The sequence below is a fragment of the Lacerta agilis genome, chromosome 7, assembly GCF_009819535.1.
Source record: "Lacerta agilis isolate rLacAgi1 chromosome 7, rLacAgi1.pri, whole genome shotgun sequence".
NCBI classification, from domain to species: domain Eukaryota; kingdom Metazoa; phylum Chordata; class Lepidosauria; order Squamata; family Lacertidae; genus Lacerta; species Lacerta agilis.
In genome coordinates, this window is record NC_046318.1 from 83168163 (window position 1) to 83195277 (window position 27115).

Below are 27115 nucleotides of genomic sequence, written 5' to 3' on the forward strand. Positions count from 1 at the left end.
TGTTTTTCTGGAGCTCTCTGGCTTTCTCCATAATCCAGCGCGTGTTTGCAATTTGGTCTCTGGTTCCTCTGCCCCTTCGAAATCCAGCTTGCACTTCTGGGAGTTCTCGGTCCACATACTGCTTAAGCCTGCCTTGTAGAATTTTAAGCATAACCTTGCTAGCGTGTGAAATGAGTGCAATTGTGCGGTAGTTGGAGCATTCTTTGGCACTGCCCTTCTTTGGGATTGGGATGTAGACTGATCTTCTCCAATCCTCTGGCCACTGCTGAGTTTTCCAAACTTGCTGGCATATTGAGTGCAGCACCTTAACAGCATCCTCTTTTAAAATTTTAAATAGTTCAGCTGGAATATCATCACTTCCACTGGCCTTGTTGTTAGCAAGGCTTTCTAAGGCCCATTTGACTTCACTCTCCAGGATGTCTGGCTCAAGGTCAGCAACCACATTTCCTGGGGTGTATGAGACCTCCATATCTTTCTGGTATAATTCCTCTGTGTATTCTTGCCACCTCTTCTTGATGTCTTCTGCTTCTGTTAAGGACAAAAGTGGAAAGGACCTAATTGTGGTAATCTTTGTACGAAATGTTCCTTTCATATCTCCAATTTTCTTGAATAAATCTCTGGTTTTTCCCATTCTGTTATTTTCCTCTATTTCTTTGCATTGCTCGTTTAGAAAGGCCCTCTTGTCTCTCCTTGCTATTCTTTGGAAATCTGCATTCAATTTCCTGTATCTTTCACGATCTCCTTCGCATTTTGCTTGTCTTCTCTCCCCCGCTATTTGTAAGGCCTCATTGGTCAGCCACTTTGCTTTCTTGCATTTCTTTTTCATTGGGATAGTTTTCGTTGCTGTCTCCTGTATAATGTTACGAGCCTCCATCCACAGTTCTTCAGGTACTCTATCCACCAAATCTAAATCCTTGAACCTGTTCTTCACTTCAACTGTGTATTCATAAGGAATTTGATTTAGATTGAATCTTACTGGCCCAGTGGTTTTTCCTACTTTCTTCAGTTTAAGCTGGAATTTTGCTATAAGAAGCTGATGATCTGAGCCACAGTCAGCTCCAGGTCTTGTTTTTGCTGAGTGTATAGAGCTTCTCCATCTTTGGCTGCAGAGAATATAATCAATCTGATTTCGATGTTGCCCATCTGGTGATGTCCATGTGTAGAGTCGTCTCTTGTGTTGTTGGAAAAGAGTGTTTGTGATGACCAGCTTGTTCTCTTGACAGAACTCTATTAGCCTTTGCCCTGCTTCATTTTGATCTCCAAGGCCAAACTTGCCAGTTGTTCCTTTTATCTCTTGACTTCCTACTTTAGCATTCCAATCCCCTATAATGAGAAGAACATCCTTCTTTGGTGTCATTTCTATAAGGTGTTGTAAGTCTTCATAGAATTGATCAATTTCGGTTTCTTCAGCACTGGTAGTTGGTGCATAAACTTGGATTACTGTGATGTTAAAAGGACTGCCTTGGATTCGTATCGAGATCATTCTATCATTTTTGAAGTTGCATCCCAGTACAGCTTTCGCCACTCTTTTGTTGACTATGAGGGCCACTCCATTTCTTTTACGTGATTCCTGCCCACAGTAGTAGATATGATAGTCATCCGAACTGAATTCGCCCATTCCTGTCCATTTTAGTTCACTGATGCCTAGGATGTCAATGTTTATTCTTGCCATCTCATTTTTGACCACATCCAGCTTACCAATGTTCATGGTTCTTACATTCCAGGTTCCTATGCAATACTTTTCTTTACAGCATTGGACTTTCCTTTCGCTTCCAGGCATATCCGCAACTGAGCGTCCTTTCGGCTTTGGCCCAGCCGCTTCATCAGCTCTGGATCTACTTGTACTTGTCCTCCGCTCTTCCCCAGTAGCAAGTTGGACGCCTTCCGACCTGAGGGGCTCATCTTCCAGCGTCATATCTTTTATATGCCTGTTGTCTTTGTCCATGGAGTTTTCTTGGCAGGGATACTGGAGCGGCTTGCCAGTTCCTTCTCCAGGTGGATCACGTTTGGTCCAAACTCTCCGCTATGACCTGTCCATCTTGACCTGTCCATAGCTTGCCTGAGTAATTCAAGCCCCTTCGCCACGACAAGGCAGTGATCCATGAAGGGGAGGGAAGTAATAGTACCACTATATTCCGCTCTGGTCAGACCTCACCTGGAATACTGTGTCCAGTTCTGGGCACCACAGTTCAAGGAGGATACTGACAAGCTGGAACGTGTCCAGAGGAGGGCAACCAAAATGGTCAAAGGCCTGGAAACGATGCCTTATGAGGAACGGCTTAGGGAGTTGGGTATGTTTAGCCTAGAGAAGAGAAGGTTAAGGGGTGATATGATAGCCATGTTCAAATATATCAAAGGATGTCATATGGAGGAGGGAGAAAGGTTGTTCTCTCAAGAAAGAAGATTCCACCTAAAGATTCCATTAGGAAGAACTTCCTGACAGTAAGAGCTGTCCGACAGTGGAATTTGCTGCCAAGGAGCGTGGTGGAGTCTCCTTCTTTGGAGGTCTTTAAGCGGAGGCTTGACAGCCATCTGTCAGGAATGCTTTGATGGTATTTCCTGCTTGGCAGGGGGTTGGACTGGATGGCCCTTGTGGTCTCTTCCAACTCTAGGATTCTAATTATCTGCGCAGGCTGCATTCATCACAAGATACGAACGCGCCGAACCCAGAAGTACTGGAATGGGTTACTCCTTGGTTCGTCGCTTCATGCATGCACAGAAGCGCCGAATCGCGCCGCACACATTTGCCGCTTCAGGTTGTACTTCTCATGTTGCGAACGGGCCTCCGGAACAAACCCCGTTCGCAACCAGTGGTACCACTGTAATAATAATGTGAGTTATTTCAGGAAAACACACTACGTGAAACTGGAGGCATCCTACGACACGAAAACAGAAGGGGGAGGAAATGAAGGAAGGTAAAAACCAAAAATGTATTTATTAAAGTTCAGAAAGCACAAGAGAACAGTGTTTTGCAAAATCGTCAAGAAAGTGTTAACTTTTTAAATGTAAAATTTTTAGAGGCAGAAAAAAAACACCTGCTGCAAATCCCAACATTGCTCTTTATGTAAAATGTGACAAGCAAAAAAACTGGATCTAAATTCAGAATTTTCCCGAAAAAAAAGAAATCCGAGGGGTTTTCCCTACCCAACCCCCCAGTCGATTTTGCCTCCTGGTGAGCCATCAAGCGAAAAACACTGTTTAAGGCCCCTGTTTCAAAGCCCACCATAGAGATTAGGAATGTTTTCTCCTGCGGAATTTTTGGCTTCGATTTGGTGCAAAATTCTTTCCCCAAAAAGCTGCGGCTCCTTGCCAGGGTGCGCACATATCCCAGCAGCCTCAAGGGGGCAGTGTTGCCATACAAAACATTTCATTCCCCCCCACACCCTTCCCCCCCCCCAAAAAAATAGTTAAGTGGGAAAGGTCTCTCTCCTCTTAAGACCAATACAAAGTGCAGAGACACAGATTCATTGGGTTAAAAAGCAATGGAATTATATGCCATTGAAAGCACATTATTTTGGCGCTGCTCGGCAGAGAAGGCTGAGCAGATTCCTTCTGCGTGCAAAGATTTCTCAAAATATCACAGCCTGGGTCCAAAGAGGTAGAGGAAACTGGCCACGATCCCAGCAGCCAGGACCAGGTGGTTTGTTTTGACGCTGCTGGCTCCGTTGGTGTTGCACAAGAAAGACGAACAGCAGCTGACCGACGTGGCAGCGAAGCCAAGGTTGATCCCCATCTGCGGGCAAACCGCAACACAGCCTTTGGTGATTGACTGCGACGAATAGCCACCTGGAAGGGAAGGAATCGAGTCAACAGAGGGGATGCTCATCAAATTTGCAGAAGACAGCAAACTGGGTAGCTAATAGCAGGGAGGACATAATTGGGATTCAAGATTGGATAGCTGCGCTAGAGATGTGAAGGCCCAGGGGGGGAAATGGAAAAATTCAGGGGGGAAACCTGTTTTTCCCCCGAATCCTTTTTTCTGAAAAATTGAAAAAAAATGTTTCAATCCAAGCAAACCTTCAGTTTTTAGAAGCCCATAATAACTTGTGATAATGACAGACACAACAGAGTCTGACACTGAAACTGATACTGATCATTTACAGCTCAGAAAATGATTCTAATTTCATGCCCATTCATTGAAACTTAGTCCCACTTCCTTCTTCTGTTCTTTTTATGAGAATGTTTTGTTTTAAATACTGTGGGGAGGAAGTATGAATAATTGTTACTTCTGGATTTTTTAAAATTGTTTTGTGGAGGTTTTTTTTTTTGTTTGTTTGTTCCACATAAACTAGTAAACAGTTCAGGAGATTTTTGCTCCATTTGTTACAAATACAAATAAATATTATTTTAAAAGTAAATTCTGTTCGTAATAATTGTTTGGATACACTATATTTTTAATATGCTAGTTGTGATAATTTTATGTCCATAAAAATTGTCCATAGTTATATTTCATGTTTCTAAAAGTAACAAAATGACTTTCAATCTGGAAAAGAAAAAAGAAGTGCTAATGTAGCATATTTTTTTTCAATTTTTCCAAAAATTTCCATTTCCCCCCAGAAAAAAAGCAAGGGTTCTTTTCCGAGCTTCAAAATTTCTGGAAATTTTACATCTCTAAGCTGCGCCATAACCAATAAAACGAATTTCAGTAGGGACAAATGTCAGGTTTTGCACTTGGGCAGGAAGAACCAGATGCACAAATACAGGATGGGTGACACCTGGCTTACTAGCAGTGCATGTGAAAAGGATCTAGGGGTCTTGGTGGACCCACAAGCTTAAGATGAGTCCGCAGTGTGATGCAGCAGCAAAAAAGGCTAATGCTATTCTAGGCTGCAGCAACAGAAGTCTAGTGTCCAGATCAAGGGAAGTAATTGTACCGCTCTAATCTCATCTTGGTCAGACCACGCTTGGAATACTGTGTGTCCAATTCTGGGCACCACAATTTAAGAAGGATGTTGACAAGCATGCAGAGGAGGGCCACCAAGGGTCCGGATTCTAAGCCTTATGAGGAACGGTTGAAGGAGCCGGGTACGTTTAGCCTGGAAAAGAGGAGAGTGGGAGGAGATAGGATAGCCATCTTCAAGTATTTCAAGGGCTGTCACGTGGAAGAGGGAGCAAACTTGTTTTCTCCTGCTCTGGAGGGTAGGACTCGAACCCATGGCTTCAAGTTGCAAGAAAGGAGATTCCGACTAAACATACGGAAAAGCTTTCTGACAACAAGAGCTATTTCCCTTGGGAGGTTGTGGACTCTCCTTCTTTGGATGTTTTTAAGCAGAGGTTGGTAGTTATCTGTCATGGATGCTTTAGCTGAGATCCGTGCATTCGAGGGGGTTGGACTAGATGACCCTTGGTGGTCCCTTCCAAGTCTACGATTCTTATGTTTTCCCAACTGCAACAACAACTAAAAAATTCCTTGCCTTCCCCTTCAGCTATTGCAGTGCACTTGCACAGGGAATGCCGTTTGGTGCTCCTGTTGGCGTGTTTGGACCACGGTGGTCCTCCAAACTATTCCTTGGCCACCAGGCAACTACGTAGTTACAGGCTCACTGACCACACTGATCTGCTGACAGATTCAAACTGCAGACAGTCCGCAGGGGGAAAATGTTTGCAGGAGCAGTTTGACTCCTAAATGCATCTGCAATCGGACAAACCCAGGCTTGCCACTGGTGGCAGTGGGAATAGTGACAGAAATTATCCAGGCACCCAGCGCATTTAGAAACTGGCCCAGATCCAATGGCGGCCGCATGGAGACCTCAGGTTGGCGACTGGGGAAAGCAAAACGTCTCTTTGAGAAGGACCTGAAATATTTCCCTTGGAGCTCGCTTCTGTTTTATTCTGGACTGTTTTGCTGTGTGTTTTAACGTGTTGTCAACCGCTTTTGAGTTTTGTTCTTTAAACTATAAAGTTTGTGTAGAAATGAAAATAATAACAGGAAGGAAAAGAAGTGGAAGAAGCTTCATTGGGAAAAAGTGGCACTTGAGACATTCCATTGTGGCAACCGTAACACAGGTTGGTATAAGGTGCCATTTGGCAATTAGATTTTATATCTTGAGTTTCGGACACTGGCTGAACCCCGATGAAACTGTCACCCCACAACATGTGGGGTGCTTGACAGGTAAAAGGTAAAGGACCCCTGGACGGTTAAGTCCAGTCAAAGGAGACTATGGGGTTGCGGCGCTCATCTCGCTTTCAGGCCAAGGGAGCCGGCATTTGTCCACAGACAAGCGTTCTGGGTCATGTGGCCAGCAGGACTAAACCACTTCTGGTGCAACGGAACACCATGATGGGAACCAGAGCGCCCGGAAACGCCGTTTACCTTCCCGCCACAGCAATACCTATTTATCTACTTGCACTGGTGTGCTTTCGAACTGCTAGGATGGCAGGAGCTGGGACAGAGCGACGGGAGCTCACCCCGGCGTGGGGATTCGAACCGCCAACCTCCTGACCTGCAAGCCCAAGAGGCTCCGTGGTTTAGACCCGCGTCCCTTGGACTTGACAGGTCGGCCCATGGGGAGTGGGGACTCCAGCCTGCCGGCCAAAATAAACCAAGACCCCCTATCCCAGACTAGATGGGCTTCTGGTCTCCCATGGAGAAGAGTCTTGCCTATCAAGTGATGAAGGATGATTGTAGCTTAAGATGGAAAACCCCAGAGCCAATCAACCCAAGAATACCCTTGCCCCCGTGTAAAGCAACCCTCGTGTCTCCAGTTTAAAATACACCTACCCACTCCTGCACCAACGTAGACAGTAGCGCAAGTGGTCTCTGAATCAGAGCAAATCTGCCACCTCCAGCAGCCCCAGTTCGATTCTGCTCCATCGCAGTACCAGCACACCAGCGAGGAAGCTGAAAAACAGTTAAAACCGTCCCCGAAATTAGACGCAACAGTGGTTGCCAGGGCTTACGTCTGAGTAAGCAAACCCACGATGGAACTGTAGGCCAGGCATAGGCAAACTCCGGCCCTCTAGGTCTTTGGGACTACAATTCCCATCATCCCTGACCCGGACTGGTCCTGTTAGCTAGGGATGATGGGAATTGTAGTCCCCAACATCTGGAGGGCCGGAGTTTGCCTACTGCCTGCTGTCGGCGCCTTCACTCATCCCACAACCCACCCAACTGTTTTTGACATTTATACACCTTTTTAACTTCCCCTTCCAGGCAAGGAGGATTTGATTTAAATAAAATCCATTTAAATCACTAGTCCGTAAGATTTGATTTAAATCATTTTTTTACAGAAAGACTCGTTCTTGCTGGTATCATCTTAATATTTACAACCAGGTGAAGGTTTCGTTTTTGGAAGAATAAATTTTCAGAGTAGTTTTTACAGTTATGTATATCAAAAAGTGCTGATTTGGTTATTAACTGTATTTGGACAACTTTTCTGCTGTACTTTATTGGAAGGAGAAAAATAATCATTTCCTTAATAACAATTAACTAAAAAAGTAACATCATAGTATCCATGCTTGTTAACTGATGTGGTTAAACAATGAAAAAACAACAACAGAGTTTTAGCACACATGAAAAACTTTAAACAAATCCTGATTTCCTAATGAACTATAATGGAGCTCAAATAGAAAACTATCTTTAGGAAGATTTTTCCTCCAAAAGCATTTCATTTAAAAAATCCAATTTAAATTTTATAAATCCAATTTAAATTTTAAAAAATCAATTTAAATTAAAAAAAAAAAAAGATTTAATTTTTTTTAAAAAAATCATTGATTTTTATCCAGCCTGCTTCCAGCTTCTTGGCCGAACAGAAGGGCAGGTGAGGTTTTTCTGTTTTTGTTGAAAGACTTTTCTTTCCCTAAGCCTTAGGTTACACTTCCCCAAGATCGCCTTCTGAAATACGGTACCTGGGAACAGAAACTTGACATTTTACAAGAAAAGAGGACATCCATCATGGCTGTGCCGTTTCACAATGAAATTGAGTAACTCGTGAAATATACTGTTTTCCAGTGCAGTCTCCCCCCCCCAAAAAAAAACCTGCACCTCGACCCAGTGTGGCAGTTCAGTGTCAAGGCAAGGACTGGGAAAGAGACCCAGGTTCTAATCTGCACCCAACTACAATGCTCCCTGGGCGATGGTGCACTAGGGCTAGATGCTAACAGCTTTGCAGCATCATGGTATATCAACCAGCCAAACATCGCGGGGTCTGGCGATATACCTCGATGTGGAAAACACAAGCTGCATTGGCCTGAGCCTGCGAGGCGCCGGGTGAAATTGCCGCAGCTCTCACCGCGGGAGAAGAGGCATTTCACCCCAAAACCTAGCGGGCTGGGACAACGCAGCTTGTTTGTACGGCTCAGGTGGGGCGCGGGACGGCTCCCCATCCCCAACTGAGCCAGCTCCGGGCTGGGGGAAGAGATTGAAGAAGAAGAGTTTGGATTTGATATCCCGCTTTTCACTACCCAAAGGAGTCTCAAAGCGGCTAACATTCTCCTTTCCCTTCTTCTGTGAGGTGAGTGGGGCTGAGAGACGTCAGAGAAGTGGGACTAGCCCAAGGTCACCCAGCAGCTGCATGTGGAGGAGCGGAGACACGAACCCGGTTCACCAGATTACGAGTCTACCACTCTTAACCCACTACACCACACTGGCTCTCACACTGGGGGATCCTTTCAACTGCTCGGCTGAAGGAAGCGGCAACCGCACACTGCTCAGCCAAGCAGTTAAAAGATGCAGAGGGAGGAACAAGCTGTATCGGCGCCTCACCAATGCAGCTTTCTTCTCCATCTGCGCAGCACAGTGGAACCATGACTTACGGACATAATCTGTTCCGGAGGTGCGTCTCCCGGTCGAAACGGATGCTAGAAGAGGCATCTTGCGCGGGTGCGCATCCGACGTTAGCGGCTTCTGCGCACACGCAGGTGGCAGAAGCCGCATGCGCGAATCGCGGCAAACACGGTGCTTACTTCCGGGTTTGCCGCGGACGCAACTTGGAACATCCACGAGACGAGGCGTAAGACGAGGTTCCGCTGTTATGAGGGCAGAATGGGATGGCGGTTTCACTCGGCGATGAATCGCTTGTGAAGTGCCACCGCTCCAGAGTCCCTCTGCTAGAAACGCTTGATGGAGGAACTCGCTAGCAGAAGGACTCAGGAGCAGCGGTGGTTTCACCAGCGATACACCACTGAGTGAAGACGGCATCACCGTCTGCTCCTCATACCGTTCCTGGGCGATGTATTGATATACAGCGGTACCTTGGTACTCAAACAACTTGGAACCCAAACACTGCAACCCCGGAAGTAAGTGTTCCGGCTTGCAAACTTTTTTCGGAAGCCGAACGTGCTCCGTTTTGAGTGTTACGCTTCCGATTTGAGCACCACACTTCCGTTTTGAGCGTTACAAAGAGGTCTGTCCATTTCTGCCATTTATTCTGTGTTTTTGTGCGTCTTTTTGTTTGTTTTTGTGTGTGGAACCCAGTTCAGCTACTGACTTATCAATTGTGTGACTGCAGTACATTGTTTATTGCTTTCATTTAATGGATTGATGAAACTAAGGTAAGGGGAGGGGAAACACCCCCCCCCCAAAAAAAACCCACCCCATTAGTAACTCAATGGTATGGAAAGTTGAGAAACTTGGAAGGGGTGGGCAGCACAGAGTGGCTGGAGCAGGTAAACAGACCTATAGGTATCAGGCATTGGCAATCTGGTGCCCCCCCCCCCGATTGCTAGCATGGGCAGGGATGATGGGAGGAATTTCAGCAACATCTGCCAGGCAACTTAGATGCTGCTTCTGCGTTTTCCACCCCTGTCTAGTAAACTATTATACTTCCCGCTTATTTCTTCCCATTTCTGCTAAACTGTCTCGTGGGGAGAAGGTGCGTGGCATGTGACTGGTGTCCAAAACTATGCGCCATCAAGCATATGACGTTCTTTGCACACCAGTGCCTTCCTTGTTTCACTTTCTCACACATACCAGTACATATATTCTGTTTTACAATTTAAAATACTCTTTTTAAATCCTCAATATATCAGTGACTTCCCTTCTCTTTCCATGGTTCATTTTAGCAAGCATAAAAGGGAAAGGGAATGGGACCCCTGACCATTAGGTCCAGTCGCGGACGACTCTGGAGTTGCGCGCTCATCTTGCTCTACAGGCTGAGGGAGCCAGCGTTTGTCCGCAGACAGCTTCTGGGTCATGTGGCCGGCATGACTAAGCCGCTTCTGGCGAACCAGAGCAGCGCACGGAAATGCCGTTTACCTTCCCGCCGGAGTGGTACCTATTTATCTACTTGCACTGGATGACCACGTGGCCTAATGGATAAGGCGTCTGACTTCGGATCAGAAGATTGAGGGTTCGAGTCCCTACGTGGTTGGCGTTTGTTATCTGTGAAGAAAGTTGCTGATTTTTAGAGAGCCAGTGTGGTGTAGTGGTTAAGAGCGATAGACTCGTAATCTGGTGAACCGGGTTCGCGTCTCCGCTCCTCCACATGCAGCTGCTGGGTGACCTTGGGCTAGTCACACTTCTCCGAAGTCTCTCAGCCCCACTCACCTCACAGAGTGTTTGTTGTGGGGGAGGAAGGGAAAGGAGAATGTTAGCCGCTTTGAGACTCCTTCGGGTAGTGATAAAGCGGGATATCAAATCCAAACTCTTCTTCTTCTTCTTCACTTTGACGTGCTTTCGAACTGCTAGGTTGGCAGGAGCTGGGACCCAGCAACGGGAGCTCACCCCGTCGCGGAGATTCGAACCACCGACCTTCTGATCAGCAAGCCTACTCAGAGTTAAATACAATCTGTGAATCACTTTCCTGATCACAGATCAAAATCAAGAGACCTGAAGCTCTGGGGACCCTTTGAAGGATGGATGTGGGACATAATCTCAAACTAATTTCATAGGGAACCTGGCGTTCCTCAAAGAGCAGGTAAGTGATGGTGGATAATCTCCCCCAAGAGACAGCTGGATCCCACCACCTTTTCCTGGTTAAGGAAAGCTGTTTCCAAAAGGCCTCCCGCTGCCTTCCGTGTAAACCAAGAGGGGGGGCTTTCCAGGATCTGACCTCCATTATAACAAATAAAATAAATGCAGAATACTTCCTTGTTGGCCAGAGGAAGCAGATTCCTCTTGAGATACAACTCTGCAGCTGTTCATTCAATTACGGAACTGAAGAATGTAAGCAGAGCCTGCCGGATCCGGCCATTGCCCCCTCCTCGAGTCCAGCATCCTGTTTTTCACAATGGCCAAGCAGATGCCTGTGGAAAAACCCGCAAGCAGGATCCAACCACAAGAGCAGCTCTCCACCCCACCCCCCCCCCCCCCGCGGTCTCCAGCAACTGGGATTCGGAAGCATCGCTGGAGGCAGAACATAAGCCATAGTGGCTACCGCTAGCCATCAATATCCTCTCCACCAGGAAGGACCAGAATGACTGAAGGACTACAGGTAACTGGGTTATTGAAATACAAAAACTTTTTAGCAGCAGGAAAAGGCAGGTCAGGGCTTCTGGCAAGTACAGGCAGGCTTGGTTTGTTTTCTTTTCATTTCTTTTGTTTTTTACAATACTGCGTTTTCCATAGGGCATAAATCACTTGGGGGGAAGGGCTTTGGAGAGTGAATCAAAAGCAACCATATTCACCGAGAGAAAAGGATGGTGCCAGCAGCCCAAAAAGGATGGGCAGAATCGATGCCGCAGAACACCACCCAATTTTACTCACTGCAAAGGACTAGCTGGGACTAGCGGGTGGCGCTGTGGGTTAAACCAGTGTTTCCCAAACTTGGGTCTCCAGCTGTTTTTGGACTACAACTCCCATCATCCCTAACTAGCAAGACCAGTGGTCAGGGATGATGGGAATTGCAGTCCGAAAACAGCTGGAGACCCAAATTTGGGAAACACTGGGTTAAACCACAGAACCTAGGGCTTGCCGATCAGAAGGCTGGTGGTTCGAATCCCCGCCATGGGGTGAGCTCCCATTGCTCGGTCCCTGCTCCTGCCCACCTAGCAGTTCGAAAGCACGTCAAAGTGCAAGTAGATAAATAGGTACCACTCTGGCGGGAAGGTAAACGGCGCTTCCATGCGCTGCTCTGGTTCGCCAGAAACAGCTTAGTCACATCGGCCACATGACTCGGAAGCTGTACGCCGGCTCCCTCGGCCAGTAACGCGAGATGAGCGTGGCAACGCCAGAGTCATCCGCGACTGGACCTAACGGTCAGGGGTCCCTTTACCTTTACCTAGCTGGGACAGGCACTAAGCCAGGGGTCAGCAAACTTTTTCAGCAGAGGGCCAGTCCACTGTCCCTCAAACCTTGTGGGGGGCCAGACTATATTTTGGGGGAAAAATAATGAACAAATTCCTATGCCCCACAAATAACCCAGAGATGCATTTTAAATAAAAGGACACATTCTACCCATGTAAAAACACGCTGATTCCCAGACCGTCTGCGGGCCGGATTTAGAAGGCGATTGGGCCACATCCGGCCCCCGGGCCTTAGTTTGGGGACCCCTGCACTAAGCCACAGGACCCTGGAAATGGCATTCCCGGAAGAAGAAGAAATAGAAAAAAAAACATAAATGTTTCCTCTCTAAAATATTGCTCTGATGCATCTCTAGCACATCCGTTTAAACCAGTGGTGGCCAAACCTGGCCCTCCAGCTGTTTTGGGACTACAATTCCCATCACCTCTGACCACTGTTCCTGTTAGCTAGGGATGATGGGAGTTGTAGTCCCAAAACAGCTGGAGGGCATTCCTTCCCGTTCAGTACCATCCCAGCTTTTACATCATCCCGGTAACATTCCACAGGACCACAATGGGAGCGACTACAAAACCCGGAGTTTTCTTCCAAGGCTTGCTAGAGGCCCTGGCAAGGCTCCAGACCCTCAGACAAAGGGGTGGGGTGGGGTGGAGGAGAGACCTCGTGGTCTGCTTCCCCTTCCCCCATCTCAGGATTTTTTGGCACTCTGCTGCTAGGTTGGGTTGCCACCTTCTCTTCCCGGCCCTGCTCCCATGCATGCAAAGAGTTTACAGAAAGATAAAATAAAATCAAGAAAAAGCAGGCATCCATACTTTAAATTTTGTAGGTCTCAAAATAATACATCAGATTAAAATTAACTCCGCCCCTTCTCTATACAAAAAATGATATTCCAGGAATCCCGCCACTGGGTTTGTGGGGGGTTGGTGTGAGTTCTTGCAAAGCCCTTGTACCGGGAAAGTCTCTGAGCATGTGCTGAGTGCCTCCCTGCTCATTACCACAGGTGATGGCGTTGGGGGGGGGGGAGGCCTTCCTGCCTAATCTTTTGGCTTCCGGCCCTATCCGTATCCAACCCTGGTCTCCCGGATCCTAACGCAGCACTCCAACCACTAAGCCACACTGTGTGAAGCACACACTGCCTCGATAGCAGACCCAGGTGTCCTTTCTCATTTAACGCGTGCACAGAAATGCAGGGCAAGCCCGGGCAAACGGGGTCAGGGCGGCACCTTTAGGATTGCGCGCAACCCTTAGCCGTGCCCACCCAGAAGAAATTGCTATTCAATCCAATGGCGCTTCCTCCCAGAGGTTTAGGATCGCAGCAGCGTACGTTGCGCTCGCTCTTTTAACGCGTAACGAGCCCCTCGCCCCTGCAACGCCCATTTTCGCAAACCAGACCCGGGCAGCCGCAAAAGCAAGCTATCCTCCCCCCGCTTTGCAGAGATAAGGGCAGACACGGCAGCTACTCCTGCTAGCAGCTAACGGGCATCCTTAAAAATAACCTAAATTGATATTGGGCGGGGAGACGCGGGGAGAAAAACTTATTTTGGATGGGGGGGGGGTCCAGAAACCCTAAACGCGTCCTGCCTAGTGAAAATGGAAAGGCCTCACCTCTTTGTACGCAGAGACAGGCAGCCAGCAGGATTGCAAAAGACGCCTTCATCTTGGATGCGGTCTTGTCCGCGCTTGTTTTTTACCTTCCCTTTTTTAATTATTTGCAAAGATGGATCCCACCTCCGGGGTGGAGGGACGGCGAAAACTCTTGCGCTGGGTTGCAAAAAGAAGAAGAAATACCAATGGAGGAACTGCGCCAAGCGACGGTTCAACCAGCGCGCAGCAATTTAGGCGCAAGCAGCTTATAAACCGCCGGAGGGGCCGGATGAGATCTACCCACGTGTAGCTTCTCCTCAAATCCAAGGCGGCTTGGCGGAGGCTGCAAAGCGGTTTTTTTTTTCTAATTCTGTTGTTCCACCCCAAACCCACCCCCTGTGTTTTGCTTTTCTCTTTCGTTTCTTGCTGCCCGGGTGCCTTCACCAGAAACGAAAGCTTTCCAAAAATGCGCCCTGGGGGCAGTGCCGGATTTACGCATAACTGGATGTACATTTCCAAAATATAAGATTAAAAAAACAAATAAAACGAAACCTACATACAGCGATGGTGTTTTGTGTTGTGTAGGCTCCTAGGATGTAAGTCATGGGTACGCAAACTAAGGCCCGTGGCCGCATCCTGCCCAATCGCCTTCTAAATCCGGCCTGCGGTCGGTCCGGGAATCAGCGTGTTTTTACATCCTTTTATTTAAAATGCACCTCTGGGTTATTTGTGGGGCCTGCCTGGTGTTTTTTACAGGGGTAGAATGTGTCCCTTTTATTTAAAATGCATCTCTGGGTTATTTGTGGGGCATAGGAATTCATTATTTTTTCCCAAAATATAGTCTGGCCCCCCACAAGGTCTGAGGGACAGTGGAGTGGCCCCCTGCTGAAAAAGTTTGCTGACCCCTGATGTAAGTAATGGGCCCTGCCTGCTAGACTGCTCCCTAAAATATCACTTATAAAGGGCCCCATTACCTTCAGTAGCTTAGGGCCTCATCAAACCTAAATCCGGCCCTGCCTGGGAGATGATATGGGGAAGAAAGCAACAAACTTTTTTGGAGGGGGGGTGCTGGGCATTTGGTCCAAATCAGGGCTGGAGATCAATGCTTTGGCCTTTCAGAGTGGTTATAAAAACCCTTCTCACATAAGGAATAATATTTGAACAAGTATTGACTGCAATATTCCAAGTCTCCTTTGGATACTTAATTCAGAAAGTGTTGATACTGATTTGCCGCTGATTACTTAATCTTAATAATATGGGAGAAACACCATAGGTTATAAGAAACAAAATACATTTATTGAGGGATTGCTTTTGTTTTTACATTTTTGGAACGACAATTTAAATGACGATGTTGCTGCAAGTTCAGGGGGGCCAGCCGGCCTCTCCAAATTCCTGGATCCGGTAAGTGTTAGAATTTGATGGAGACTTGAGGTGTTAAGCTGAGTGCCAGGCACTTCCATTCTCTGGATCCAGCAAGTGTTAAAAACTAATCAAGTCAGGCTGGCCTAGTGAGGTGTCAAGAGAACAAAGGAAGGGCCTCCGTGGAAGAGGGAAACAGCCCTCCCTCAAGCCACAGATAGCAAGAAGGACAAAAGTGAGATTTGAGGGGTTATGAGAGCTATATAGTGGAGGAGGAGAGCTGAAAATAATGCCAATATATTTTATTGATTTTATTCATTTATTAGATTTATATATATTTCACAAGGTTCAAGGACAAAGAAACATTTAAACATTTCAGTGTAGTGTAGTATAGTATAGTACATTATTATTATTATTATTATTATTATTATTATTATTATTATTATTTTATTTATTAGCTATATAACCAGAAACAGTATCTATGCTTTTCTTCAAGAGCATTGGCTATTCTCAAGGATATATTGTTGTGAAGAGGGATTTTCAGCTCTGACAAATATGAAAGATCAGAAAAGAGAAAGTGATCTTGCTGTTGATGGAAGAGTTGAAGATTTTTCGCTCCATAAGACACACTTTTTCCTCCTAAAAAGTAAGGGGAAATATCTGTGCGTCTTATGGAGCGAATGGTGGTCCCTGGAGCTGAATTGCCCAGGGGCCAAAAGAGGATCGTGCTTTTTATTTTACAAAGAGAAAAGGGGGTGTTGAAAGGACCCCGCTCAGCAGCTGATCAGCAAGAGATCGGGAGAGAGATAAGAGTCCCCGCTCCCTTTCAGAACCGCCCTCCATTGTTGGGTGTGCTGCAGAGGGAGGTTGTTTGTTTCCCCAGCAACATGTGACTGGCTGATTAGATTATCTGTGTGGAAACTAAGAAAGGCTCCCTTTCCTTTAGAAGCTGCAGAAATGTGAGTTGAACCCCATAAAAACGGGGCTTTTCCTCTTTGCTTTTCCCCCTTTGCAAAAAAAGCTGCAAAACTTTTAGCTGATCCTCAAAAAAACCAGGGCTTTTCCCTTTGCAAAAAAAGCTGCAAAACTTTTAGCTGATCCTCAAAAAAACGGGGCTTTTCCCTTTGCAAAAAAAGCTGCAAAACTTTTAGCTGATCCTCAAAAAAACCAGGGCTTTTCCCTTTGCAAAAAAGCTGCAAAACTTTTAGCTGATCCTCAAAAAAACAGGGCTTTTCCCTTTGCAAAAAAAGCTGCAAAACCTTTAGCTGATCCTCAAAAAAAAAAACAGGGCTTTTAGAGGAGGAAAACCAGAAAAATGTTTTTTTTCCCTTGTTTCCTCCTCTAAAAACGAGGTGCGCCCTGTGGTCCAGTGCGGCCTATGGAGTGAAAAATACAGTATTTGTTCGTCTCAAATTAGAACAAATATAAATGAGATTACCCTGAGAAGTAAGATGTTGCCTTTCACTGCGTTTATATACGTGCTTAAGGTACATATGTAAGAAGCTTGTTTATAGTTATATTTTGGGAACGATTCTCATGTAGCTTTATTGTTTTATACTTTCTGGATGTCCCACGATCTTACTACAAAGTAGTTGTGTTCTATGTTATAAATCAATGCATTTCTTTCCACACTAAAAAAAGGGGATGTTATTTGCTTTCTGGGGAAATGATGCAACTCTGCAAACAGTCAAGGAATACTGGCAAAAGATTAATGGCGGTTATTGCGCTGGGGTGGAAAGAAAAGGCTAAATGGAATTTGGAAAAATGGAACGATTATGGTATGTTTTCGAATATGTACAATCAGAAATATTTGCACAGATTGGGGCAGAGGGTAGATGGGAAAGTAAATGTCAAAAGAATCACCAAAAAAATGGGCATTTTACAGGAATTGGATAGAAAGTAGGGAAGCCAACCCAAACATACAAGCTAGAATGAAAAGACTGTATACATGGATAAAGTTTTGAAGAAGGAAGGTTTTGAAGAAGATGGTAAAGCGGATGACACTTTGAACTGATTTAGTTATGGAACTTCCCCCCCCCCCCCCGAAACAATTTCATAGAATATATATAATAATGTTAGGTTAGCCAAGCAAATTTAATAAAAGTTATTAAAAAACAACAACTCTGCAAACAGGGCCGTCTTAAGCATATGCGGCGCCAGGGTGCAAAGATCCGCCCAGCGCCGCCCGCCCCCCCCCCCCCCCGTTGCCCAGAGTTGTTGACCTTTTTCTTAGGGGCGAAGTTGTTGATCTTTTTACAGGAAAGGTTCCCCAGAGTTTTTAGGGAGCTGCTGCCACCACGCTTATCTCTGCTCAGGAAAAGAGGACAGGAAACAGGTTCTGGGGCTGCAAAGAGGAAGGAAACAGACCATGTGGAGAGCAGGATTACACTCACACACTTAAAAGAAAGAAAAGAAATATTGCCCCCCCCCCCCGGTAAACGCTGCTAAAATAGAATCCCCTAGCATTGCAGTGGGTTGTTAGTTGATTCGATGTCTTTTTATACTGTATTGTCATTTCGTGTTTTGCCATGTTACGTCCACAATGTTTTGTTATTAAATAAATAAATCATTATAGTGGGTTGGACTAGATAACCCTTGGGACAAATTCGGACTTCTATTATTCTATGCTTCCCCTGCGGCTACTTCAAAGTTTTTTGTTTTTGTTTTAAAGGAACTAAAGTTGGGAGACCCCACCGCACCTATTCCGGTCTGCTTTCCCGGCTGCCTTCGCCACCTCCCACTGCGAGAAAAGGGCCGCTTCTTCTCCAGGAACACCCCCCTCCCCCAGCGGGTGGGGGCAGCGTGTTTTGGCCAGTGTGGTGTAGTGGTTAAGAGCGGTAGACTCGTAATCTGGTGAACAGTGTTCGCGTGCCCGCTCCTCCACATGCAGCTGCTGGGTGACCTTGGGCTAGTCACACTTCTCTGAAGTCTCTCAGCCCCACTCACCTCACAGAGTGTTTGTTGTGGGGGAGGAAGAAGGGAAAGGAGAATGTGAGCCACTTTGAGACTCCTTCGGGTAGTGATAAAGCGGGATAGCAAATCCAAGCTTTTCTTCTTCTTCTTCTTCTCCCCCCCCCCCCCACCGCCTCACCTTCTGGGTTCCCTCGCTCCCTCCCCTGGCCATTTCTGCGGTGCGTGCTGGTGGGGTTTTCCACCATTCCTTGGAAGAGCAATCACCCCACGGCGAGGGAGGGGGGCGGTGGGAGCGTGCGTATAAAGGTAAAGGGACCCCTGACCATTAGGTCCAGTCGTGTCCGACTCTGGGGTTGCAGCACTCATCTCGCTTTATTGGCCTAGGGAGCCGGCGTACAGCTTCCTGGTCATGTGGCCAGCAAGACAAAGCCGCTTCTGGCAAACCAGAGCAGCGCACAGAAACACCGTTAACCTTCCTGCTGGAGCGTTACCTATTTATCTACTTGCACTTTTGACATGCTTTCGAACTGCTACGTGGGCAGGAGCTGGGATCGAGCAACGGGAGCTCACCCCGTCGTGGGGATTCGAACCGGCGACCTTCTGATCGGCAAGCCCAAGAGGCTCTGTGGTTTAACCCACAGCGCCACCCGCAGTATACGCTGTATATGCGCGTATACGTTGCCTTTAAATGGCATTGCTTGTCGTCTGAGCATGCTCCTGTGTGGTCAAGCGAGGGGTGTGTGTGTGTGTGTGTGTGTGTGTGTGTGTGTATATATATATATATATATATGTATGTATATATATATTTATTGGTGGGGAGCCCGGGGAGATCCAGCCAGGCACGGAAGCAGGTACACAGCTTCCCTCCCAAGCCTCCACAAGAGGAGAGCGATCCCCACAGAGGCTTGGGAGGGAAGTTGCGCGCCCGCCACCCATATAGTTGGCGGGGCGCAGCTTCCAGCCTAAGCCTCTGTGGGGATCGCTCTCCTCCCAAGGAGGCTTGGGAGAGAGCCAGTGTGGTGTAGTGGTTAAGAGTGGTAGACTTGTAATCTGGTGAACCGGGTTCGCTTCCCCGCTCCTCCACATGCAGCTGCTGGGTGACCTTGGGCTAGTCACACTTCTCTGAAGTCTCTCAGCCCCACTCACCTCACAGAGTGTTTGTTGTGGGGGAGGAAGGGAAAGGAGAATGTTAGCCACTCTGAGACTCCTTTGGGTAGTGATAAAGCGGGATATCAAATCCAAACTCTTCTTCTTGAGAAGGAAGCTGCACACACACCAGTTATATGGTTGGCGGGGCGCAGCTGGCGGGCGTGCAGGGAAAGGGGAGGCTGCCGGCAAAGCCGTGCAGCTCCCCCACTCGCTGGGGCGCCCCTGAGAGGCCGGAGCCCTGGCGCGACGCACCACTAAGCCCTATGGAAAAGACGGCTCTGTCTGCAAACATGGTTATCAGCAATGCTCCCTCCCTCCCTCCCACCCCTTATTCCCAGTTCAGTGTGTATCATAAATGAAACAAATATTGGACAGCCAGCACAATGAGAGGACACAAGGAAAATGAAGACGGCGGAGTAAATAAAACAAAGTTCATTTGGATTTGGTTACAGTGATTCAGTCTGAATTAGGGCCGGAAATGAGCTCCTTGGACCTTCCAGGTGTTGTTGAACCACCCATAATCCCTGATGGCCCATCACCACAGAGTGATCGTGACTTAACAGCTATCATAGAATTATAGAGTTAGAAGGGACCCTGGGGGTCATCTAGTCCAACCCACTGCAACGCAGGAATCAGCAGCTCTTTCCCCCCAGAGGTTTGTTTAAGCCACTTTTTAAAGCCTGCGTTCCAAGCCGGTAGCCGCCGCCGCCGCGTCCTGCGGCAGCAGGTTCCATAGATTCTACAGGGGGAAATGATTCTCTCCTTTCGCCTGCCATTTGGTTTCATGGAGTTCAAATAGTACGAGAGGAAGGGACAGCTCACTGTGGTGGCACATGCTCTGATTGGCTGCGTGGCTCTGAGGGAGCTTTTCCCTTGCACGTTTGGTTGGCTGTCTTCCTGTACGTACAAGGCCTGACGTAAGAAAGACAAAACCTCTCTGTTCCTTTCTCCTCAAATTATACATTGTGTGTGTCCAGTTTGTTCAGTAAAATCGGGGCTCTGGACCCCGTCTGAATTATTTAAGTGACTTTGCTAATAGAGAGAGAGTAGCTGAGGAGGGTGTGTGGCCTGTTAAGATTCCTGAAGGCCAGGTGAAAAGTCCTGGAAGGCGCTGTGTGTGTGTGTGTGTGTGTGTGTGTGAGAGAGAGAGAGAGAGAGAGAGAGAGAGAGAGAGAGAGAGAGAGAGAGACTTATCTTTATAATATTTTATTCCTGTATTGCATGGGGTTGGACTAGATGACCCTTAAAGGTAACGGCACCCCTGACCGTTAAGTCCAGTCGCGGACGACTCTGGGGTTGCGGCGCTCATCTCGCGTTACTGGCCGAGGGAGCCAGCGTACAGCTTCCGGGTCATGTGGTCCAGGGGTGTTCCTAGCCCCTTGGCCGCCCGGGGCGGGAAGCCAAGAGGCACCCCTGGGGGCGGGGCATCGTGACATGTGCGTGCGTCATGACGCACATTCACAGCGCGACGCCACGCCCCCAGGAAAAAAGAAAGGAACGTAGCAGGCGCTTGAGAGCGCCCGCTTTGCTCCCCCCCCTTTCCCTTTCGGCTTCTTTCAGTGCCGAAAGGGGAGAAAAAAAGGAAGCGAAGCGGCGCGTTTAAGCGCCGGCTTTGCTTCCCTGCCCGCTTTCTCTTTCGGCGCTAGCTGGGCTGTGACTCTGCAGCGCAGCCAGCGCCGAAAGAAGCCGAAAGGGAAAGGGGGGGAGCAAAGCCGGCGCTTAAACGCTCCGCTTTGCTTCCTTTTTTCTCCCCTTTCGGCTGCTTCTTTCACCGTTGGCTGGGCTGCGACTACACAGCCCAGCCAGCGCTGAAAGGGGAGAAAAAAAGGAAGTGAAGCGGCGCGTTCAAGCGCTGGCTTCGCTTCCCCGCCCGCTTTCTCTTTCGGCCACCGTTCGTTCCGTCGCCCCGGGAGCAGCAGCACCGCACACACTGTGCGCTGCTGCTCCCACGGCGACGGAGCGAGCGGCGGTGCGTGGGGGTGACAAGCGGCGGCCCCTCCCACCACTCCCCACGCACCACCGAGCGAGCACCCCGTCCGTGCAGCGCTGCTGCTCCCGGGGTGACGGAGGGAGCGGCGGCGCATGGGAATGGCGAGAGGGGCCGCCGCTTGTCACCCCAACCCGCCACTTATCACCCTGTCACTGGGGGCGTACCGCCCCTACCGCCCCTCCCCAACGACGCCCCTGATGTGGTCAGCATGACTAAGCCGCTTCTGGCGAACCAGCGCAGCGCACGGAAACGCCGTTTACCTTCCCGTCGGAGTGGTACCTATTTATCTACTTGCACTTTGATGTGCTTTTGAACTGCTAGGTTGGCAGGAGCTGGGTTGGAGCAACGGGAGCTCACCCTGTCACGGGGATTCGAACCGCCGACCTTGTGATCGGCAAGCCCTAGGCTCAGTGGTTTAACCCACAGCGCCACCTGCGTCCCAGATGACCCTTAGGTACCTTCCAACTTTACAACTCTGATTCGAAGTGCACACACAGTCGCGGCCTAGAGATGTTGCTTTTCATCTCTTGCAATCCTTGGATATTGTTATTGGAGGAGATTGGAGAACTGCCTAAGCAAGCTCCTTTGCAGAGGAAGACCAGGGGGCCACATTTAGTGCTGTGCCTCACTGCAAAGGGCTGAGCTGGGTTGCAATTAGCTTAGGTGAGAAAGGACACCAAGGGGGGAATGGGGAGAATTGCTCTTGTTGAGTCAACTTGGAGAACTAAGAGAGGTGCTTAAGTAGCTCTGTGCTGGACCAGGAAGGGTTGGAATCTAAGAGAAGAGGCTGTGGAACCAGTCAGACAAGTTTCTTTGTGGGACAATGACCTCATCAGCATCTCAAAAGATGAGCTTGGCTTCAAGACCTGATGGAAAGCGATAGGCTGGGACAGAGCTGTGTGGGTGAATGAGCTGAATGCTAGAAGCTGCAGACTTGCTCTGACTAAGGGGAGAAGCAAGATCTGTTGTGGTGTTAATGCCCTGAACCCCTCCACCCCGCGCAGAATGCAGTTGGCACCTCTCTCTCTCTCTCTCTCTCTCTCTCTCTCTCTCTCTCTCTCTCAGCAGTGGAGTGCGCCTCTGGGGGTGAAGCCAAACCACTGCCTTAGCAGCACCCAAGTGACCTCCCCGGGGCGAAAGCCTGGGCAGTGTGTCTGGAGGTCCTGGGCTGCCCAGATGGCAAGGCACACACACACCCCTCGGCCTTGCTAATGTGGCCCAAAGGAAAGCAGAGCAAGACGTCTGGCACTAGCTTGGCTGCAGGAGTTCCCAGGAAGCATACAAGGCACCATCCAACTGCCTTAGGGACTCCACTCTGAATTTGTGTAGGGCAGGCATTCCCAAACTCTGCCCTCCAGCTGTTTTGGGACTACAACTCCCATCATCCCTAGCTAACAGGACCGGTGGTCAGGGATGATGGGAAATGTAGTCCCAAAAACAGCTGGAGGGCCGAGTTTGGGGGTGCCTGGTGTAGGGTTTGCTTCTGAGCTTTTTCTTCTCATGAAGATATCCCACAAGGCAGCCGTGATTTAGGGTCAGAGTCTTCCTTCTTCTAGATGGGCCACCTTCCCAGGTGGATGAGTCCCACCTGCCCCTCACTTCCCTCCACAGCACGTGCAGAAACCACCTTCTTGACCATTGGGCCCACTCTTGGTCTCTCGCCTGCTCAATCTGCCAGAGCCTGTCTTTGCACGCAGGGGAAGTCCCTAACTTCACGGCGGGTTTGAGACCCAGAATGCGGCAGCTAGACTGGTGACTTGGAGCGGCCGCCGAGACCATATAACACCGGTCCTGAAAGACCTACATTGGCTCCCAGTACGTTTCCGAGCACAATTCAAAGTGTTGGTGCTGACCTTGAAAGCCCTAAACGGCCTCAGTCCATTGTACCTGAAGGAGCGTCTCCACCCTCATCGTTCAGCCAGGACACTGAGATCCGGCGCCGAGGGCCTTCTGGCGGTTCCCTCCCTGCGAAGAAGTGTGCATGCACACAAAAGCTCTTACCAAGAACAAACTCAGTTGGTCTCTAAGGTGCTACTGGAAAGAATTTTCTATTTTGTTGCGAGAAGTGAGGTTGCAAGGAACCAGGCAGAGGGCCTTCTCAGTGGTGGCACCCACCCTGTGGAACACCCTCCCACCAGACTTTGAGAAGACATCTGAACGCAGCCCTGTTTAGGGAAGTTTTTAATGTCTGGCTCTGGTGTATTATCATTAATTCTGTTGGGAGCCACCCAGAGTGGCTGGGGAAACCCAGCCAGATGTGTGGAATATAAATAATAAATTTATATTTCCAGGGTGTGGCAGCTGTCAGGTGCTGACAGCTTCTAGCAGCCACAGGTGAGAGCCCGAGGACAGAGTGGGATTGTATATACCTGTAAATGTAAAGAGACCATCTTGGCTGTGAGTTCTGCAAGACCAGCTGCCTCTCTCGCTAGCCTCCTTCTACCTTGTTGGGGAGGGCGAGGCTCTGATTGATTGATTGATTGATTGATTGATTGACTCCAGCTGCAAATGGTGAGGCTGCTGAAGAGGGCACAGACCACCCCTGCTTCTCAGGAAGCCTATAGACTCTTCTGAGGCGATATTGTTTAGGTGGTTTTGTTGGGGGCCAAGATTTAATGTTGGCAGCATTAATTCTGCCGTTATCGTTTTTTTGTTTCTTTATTTTTATATTGTGTTATCATGATAAATAACATGATCTATCCAAAAGGCGCCGTGCACTCCACTGCCATCATTCCAAGGAAGCCGAACCCCGGGAGTTGGGGTTGTGTGCAAGGATATTTTTTAATGATTGCAAGATCAAACCCTCGTGAAAATAAACTGCATATGTAAATCCACCAAGAAGCACAGATAAATTGCATGTACGGTTTGGATTGTTTATGTATTGTCTTTATTGTTGTTGTTATTCAGGTTCAGAGAGCTTTGTGAAAAAAATATACACTTCATAAAGAGGAGAGTGTACAATCATTTCCTTGAATAACAGGGTGTCTGCTTGACCTCAGGTCACCCTGGAAAAAAACAGCTTTTCCTAAGCAGCCAAACCTGGTCCACATTGAAAGCTGCAGGACTTACTTTTGAGAAAACCTATTTAGGATTGCCCTGCAAACATTCTTGGGGTGATACGAAGCAAAATTAATGGTGCAGGGTGTGGTTTTTTTAATGTAAAAAAAGAAAAGAAATCTGGGAACGCAGAGACGCTTTGATTCTTTACTTGAACTTGGCTGCCTAATTTTGCCCAAGAGGGATTTATATTTATTCATTTAATTCACAATCTCTTTATTTCCCACCAAGCTGTGCATATATAAACAGAGCCTCAAGAGGGCAGAACTGTTCAGGGAAAATATTTACCCTTCCCCCAAGCCAACCCCCAAAATCCTTCCTGGAGTCTGTGTGTTGTCCATATTAGCAGTTTTTCTCAGGATATGTTCCAGCGAAAAGGTTTTCTTGCACTTCCCCCAACCCCAACCCCCCCCAAAAGACATACAATGTTTCTGCCATCTATATGTGTATGTTAACGTATTTATTAGATTTTTAGACCACTTTTCGCTAACTGTCCCCAAGCCGTTTTCCAACAGTAAAAAAAAAACCAGATTAATAATTATGCGGGATATCATTGGCATGCAGTGGGTGTTTACTCTGGAGTAAACCAACCTGTAGGTAAAGCCCACAAGCTGCTTTACTCGCTGCCCTGGTTTCTAGCGAGAGGCTGGGTTGCCTTTTCCCGCAAGTGGGCCTACTCGTGAGGAGGAAGCACCAACCTACCCACACATGTTCCTCATCGAGCTGCAGCTCACCTTTCCAGCTTGAGGAGACCAGAGGGGGCTTACTTTAGAGTAATCCCTGCCCTGTCCATTATGTGCACGGGCTGTAGATGTGCAATGCTCCTTGGCTCAGAAAGTGCGCCAAGCCGGTGTGCACAGAGTCAGGGCATCCCCAGAGATGGAAAGGACCAGTGGCAGAGACAGGGCCGTCTTAAGCATATCCGGCGCCGTGGTGCAAAGATCCCTCCGGCGCCCCCCCCCTCGCAACTCCAAAACAAGGGAGGAGATGGTGGAAAATGTCCTCTGTCTCCCGCCACATGGCGGCAGCGATCAAGCAGGAAAACGTGCTGGCAGACATGCTCTCAGCGTCGGAGTGCCCAAGAAAGCAGCCTGGGAAGGCTGAGCGCCGCCTTTCGCCAGGAAGCAGGAGGAGGACAACGACCGGGAGCAGGGCCATCTTTAGCACAGTGTTTTTCAACCACTGTTCCGCGGCACACTAGTGTGCCGCGAGATGTTGCCTGGTGTGCCGCGGCAAAAATTGAAAAATTACTTTATATATCAGTGGTGGCGAACCTATGGCACGCGTGCCAGATTTGGCACGCAGAGCCCTCACTGCTAGCACGCGCACCATCGGCCCATCTGTGCTGCTGTTGTTGTTTTTTCCCCAGGCTTGCGTCCACTGTTGCCTGCTTGCACTCGCTGGGGCTGCTGGCCACGCAGAGCCGCCTCTCCCGGCGGAGCTGCGCCCAGGGTGCGAAGGCAGCGGCGGCTTGCCTCGCTGCCGGCGCGCCTGGCAAGGCGAGCAGTGCTAAATCCACCCTCTCGAGCAAGAAGGCAGCCCGGGCCCCGGATCAAGCAGGCGCCAAGGCCGGCGGGAGGCAGCCCGGTGGCGAGCCAAGCAAAGGCAGGAAGGGCAAGCGATGCGCCTCCTTGGCCCCGCCGGGTTCCCTGGCCCCGCCGGGTTCCCTGGCACCGGCCGCTGGGCTGGGCAGCGGATCCGGCGCCAGGATCAGCCACATGGACAGCAGCTCCGACCTGTCCGACTGCCCGTCCGAGCCGCTCTCCGACGAGCAGAGGCTGGCTCAGGCCGCCAGCAGCGATGCGGAATCCAGCACCGGCTCCAGCGATCGGGAACGCGAGCAGCCGCAGCTAGCGCCCGCTCTGCCCCCGGGGCCAGGCGTCGCCCCTCAGCCTGCCTCGCCTTCTTCGAGCGCCACCAGCAAAGGGCCGGCAGCGTACCGCCCCCCATAGCGACGCCCCTGCGGGTGGGCTCCCGCCTGCGGGGACTGCGGCTTGCTGGAGAGGCTGGGGAATTTGGGGTGCACCGGCGGGGGCTTGGCAGAAGCTGCCCGGGCGTGGAGGTCTTTGAGGAAAGGTTTGGCTGGGGAAGGAGCTCGGTGGAGCCCCTTCTTCTCGGCGAAGGAGTGGTGCAGGCTCTGCGGCGACTTCAGAGGCTCGCCGAGGCTGGTGCCATTCAAAGTCTCCATAGTCCCGGCTGCCTAAGAAGACGCCAGGGAGGGGCGGACACTTGAGGCTCCTCGAGCCCTTCCCGAGCGCAGGAGTGTGAGTGGCGAAGGCAACGGTCCTCCCGGCAGAGCCCCGCAGCAACAGCGCCTTCCTCTAGTTTTCGCCTTTGCTCTCTCATCACTCCTGCTTCCTCCTTGCCCGCCACAAAGCTCACACTTTTTCCTCGGTCTGATTCAGCAAGACGGGCTCTCCTCCACCCCTCGGTCAGAAAACACAAACACACACAAAGCACAATCGGTGGCAATCTTCTCCCCCCCCCCCCAGATCTTTCCAATCCGCTCGATGCAGCTCACGGTAACGTTGCACCCTGCAACATCGACTCCCTTCCCCCCCAAAAGCCCAGCAGCTTTGGGGCGCCCCCCCAAAAGCAAAGCAACTTTTGTGCACCCCCCCAAAACTCCAAAACTTTGGTCGGCAGCTCCCCCCAAAAAAGCTCAACAAGTTTGAGCACTTTGTGATAAATAAGTGGTTTTTGGTTTACAGTTTGGGCACTCGGTCTCTAAAAGGTTCGCCACCACTGTTTTTAACATTTCTAATGGTGGTGTGCCTCGTGATTTTTTTCATGAAACAAGTGTGCCTTTGCCCAAAAAAGGTTGAAAAACACTGCTTTAGCAGATGCAGAGGTGCGCAGCTTCCATCCTAAGCCTCTGCGGGAAT

At 49.1% G+C, this 27115-nt stretch overlaps 1 protein-coding gene and 1 non-coding gene across 2 annotated transcripts; one reads left to right on the forward strand and one right to left on the reverse strand.

The window, feature by feature from the left end:
* Positions 1 to 3412: 3412 nt before the first annotated feature.
* On the reverse strand, positions 3413 to 13995 carry LOC117050331 (lymphocyte antigen 6E-like). The gene is made up of 3 exons (XM_033155936.1): positions 13784 to 13995; positions 6722 to 6841; positions 3413 to 3786 (listed from the first exon to the last, which is right to left on the reverse strand). The coding sequence occupies exons 1-3, from the start codon at positions 13833 to 13835 to the stop codon at positions 3578 to 3580; spliced, it is 381 nt and encodes a 126-aa protein (XP_033011827.1). The 5' UTR covers positions 13836 to 13995; the 3' UTR covers positions 3413 to 3577.
* TRNAR-UCG lies at positions 10238 to 10310 on the forward strand. Its single transcript has one exon. It is a non-coding gene; the product is annotated as a tRNA-Arg (tRNA).
* Positions 13996 to 27115: the final 13120 nt, after the last annotated feature.

Coding starts and splice junctions, on each gene's coding strand:
- LOC117050331 (XM_033155936.1), bottom strand. CDS start 13,835: ATGAAGGCGTCTTTTGCAATCCTGCTGGCTGCCTGTCTCTGCGTACAA. Junction 6,842..13,783: donor CTGTCTCTGCGTACAAAGAG/GTGAGGCCTTTC, acceptor ACTGTTTTTCAG/CTTCCTCGCTGGTGTGCTGG. Junction 3,787..6,721: donor CTACGTTGGTGCAGGAGTGG/GTAGGTGTATTT, acceptor CTTCCCTTCCAG/GTGGCTATTCGTCGCAGTCA.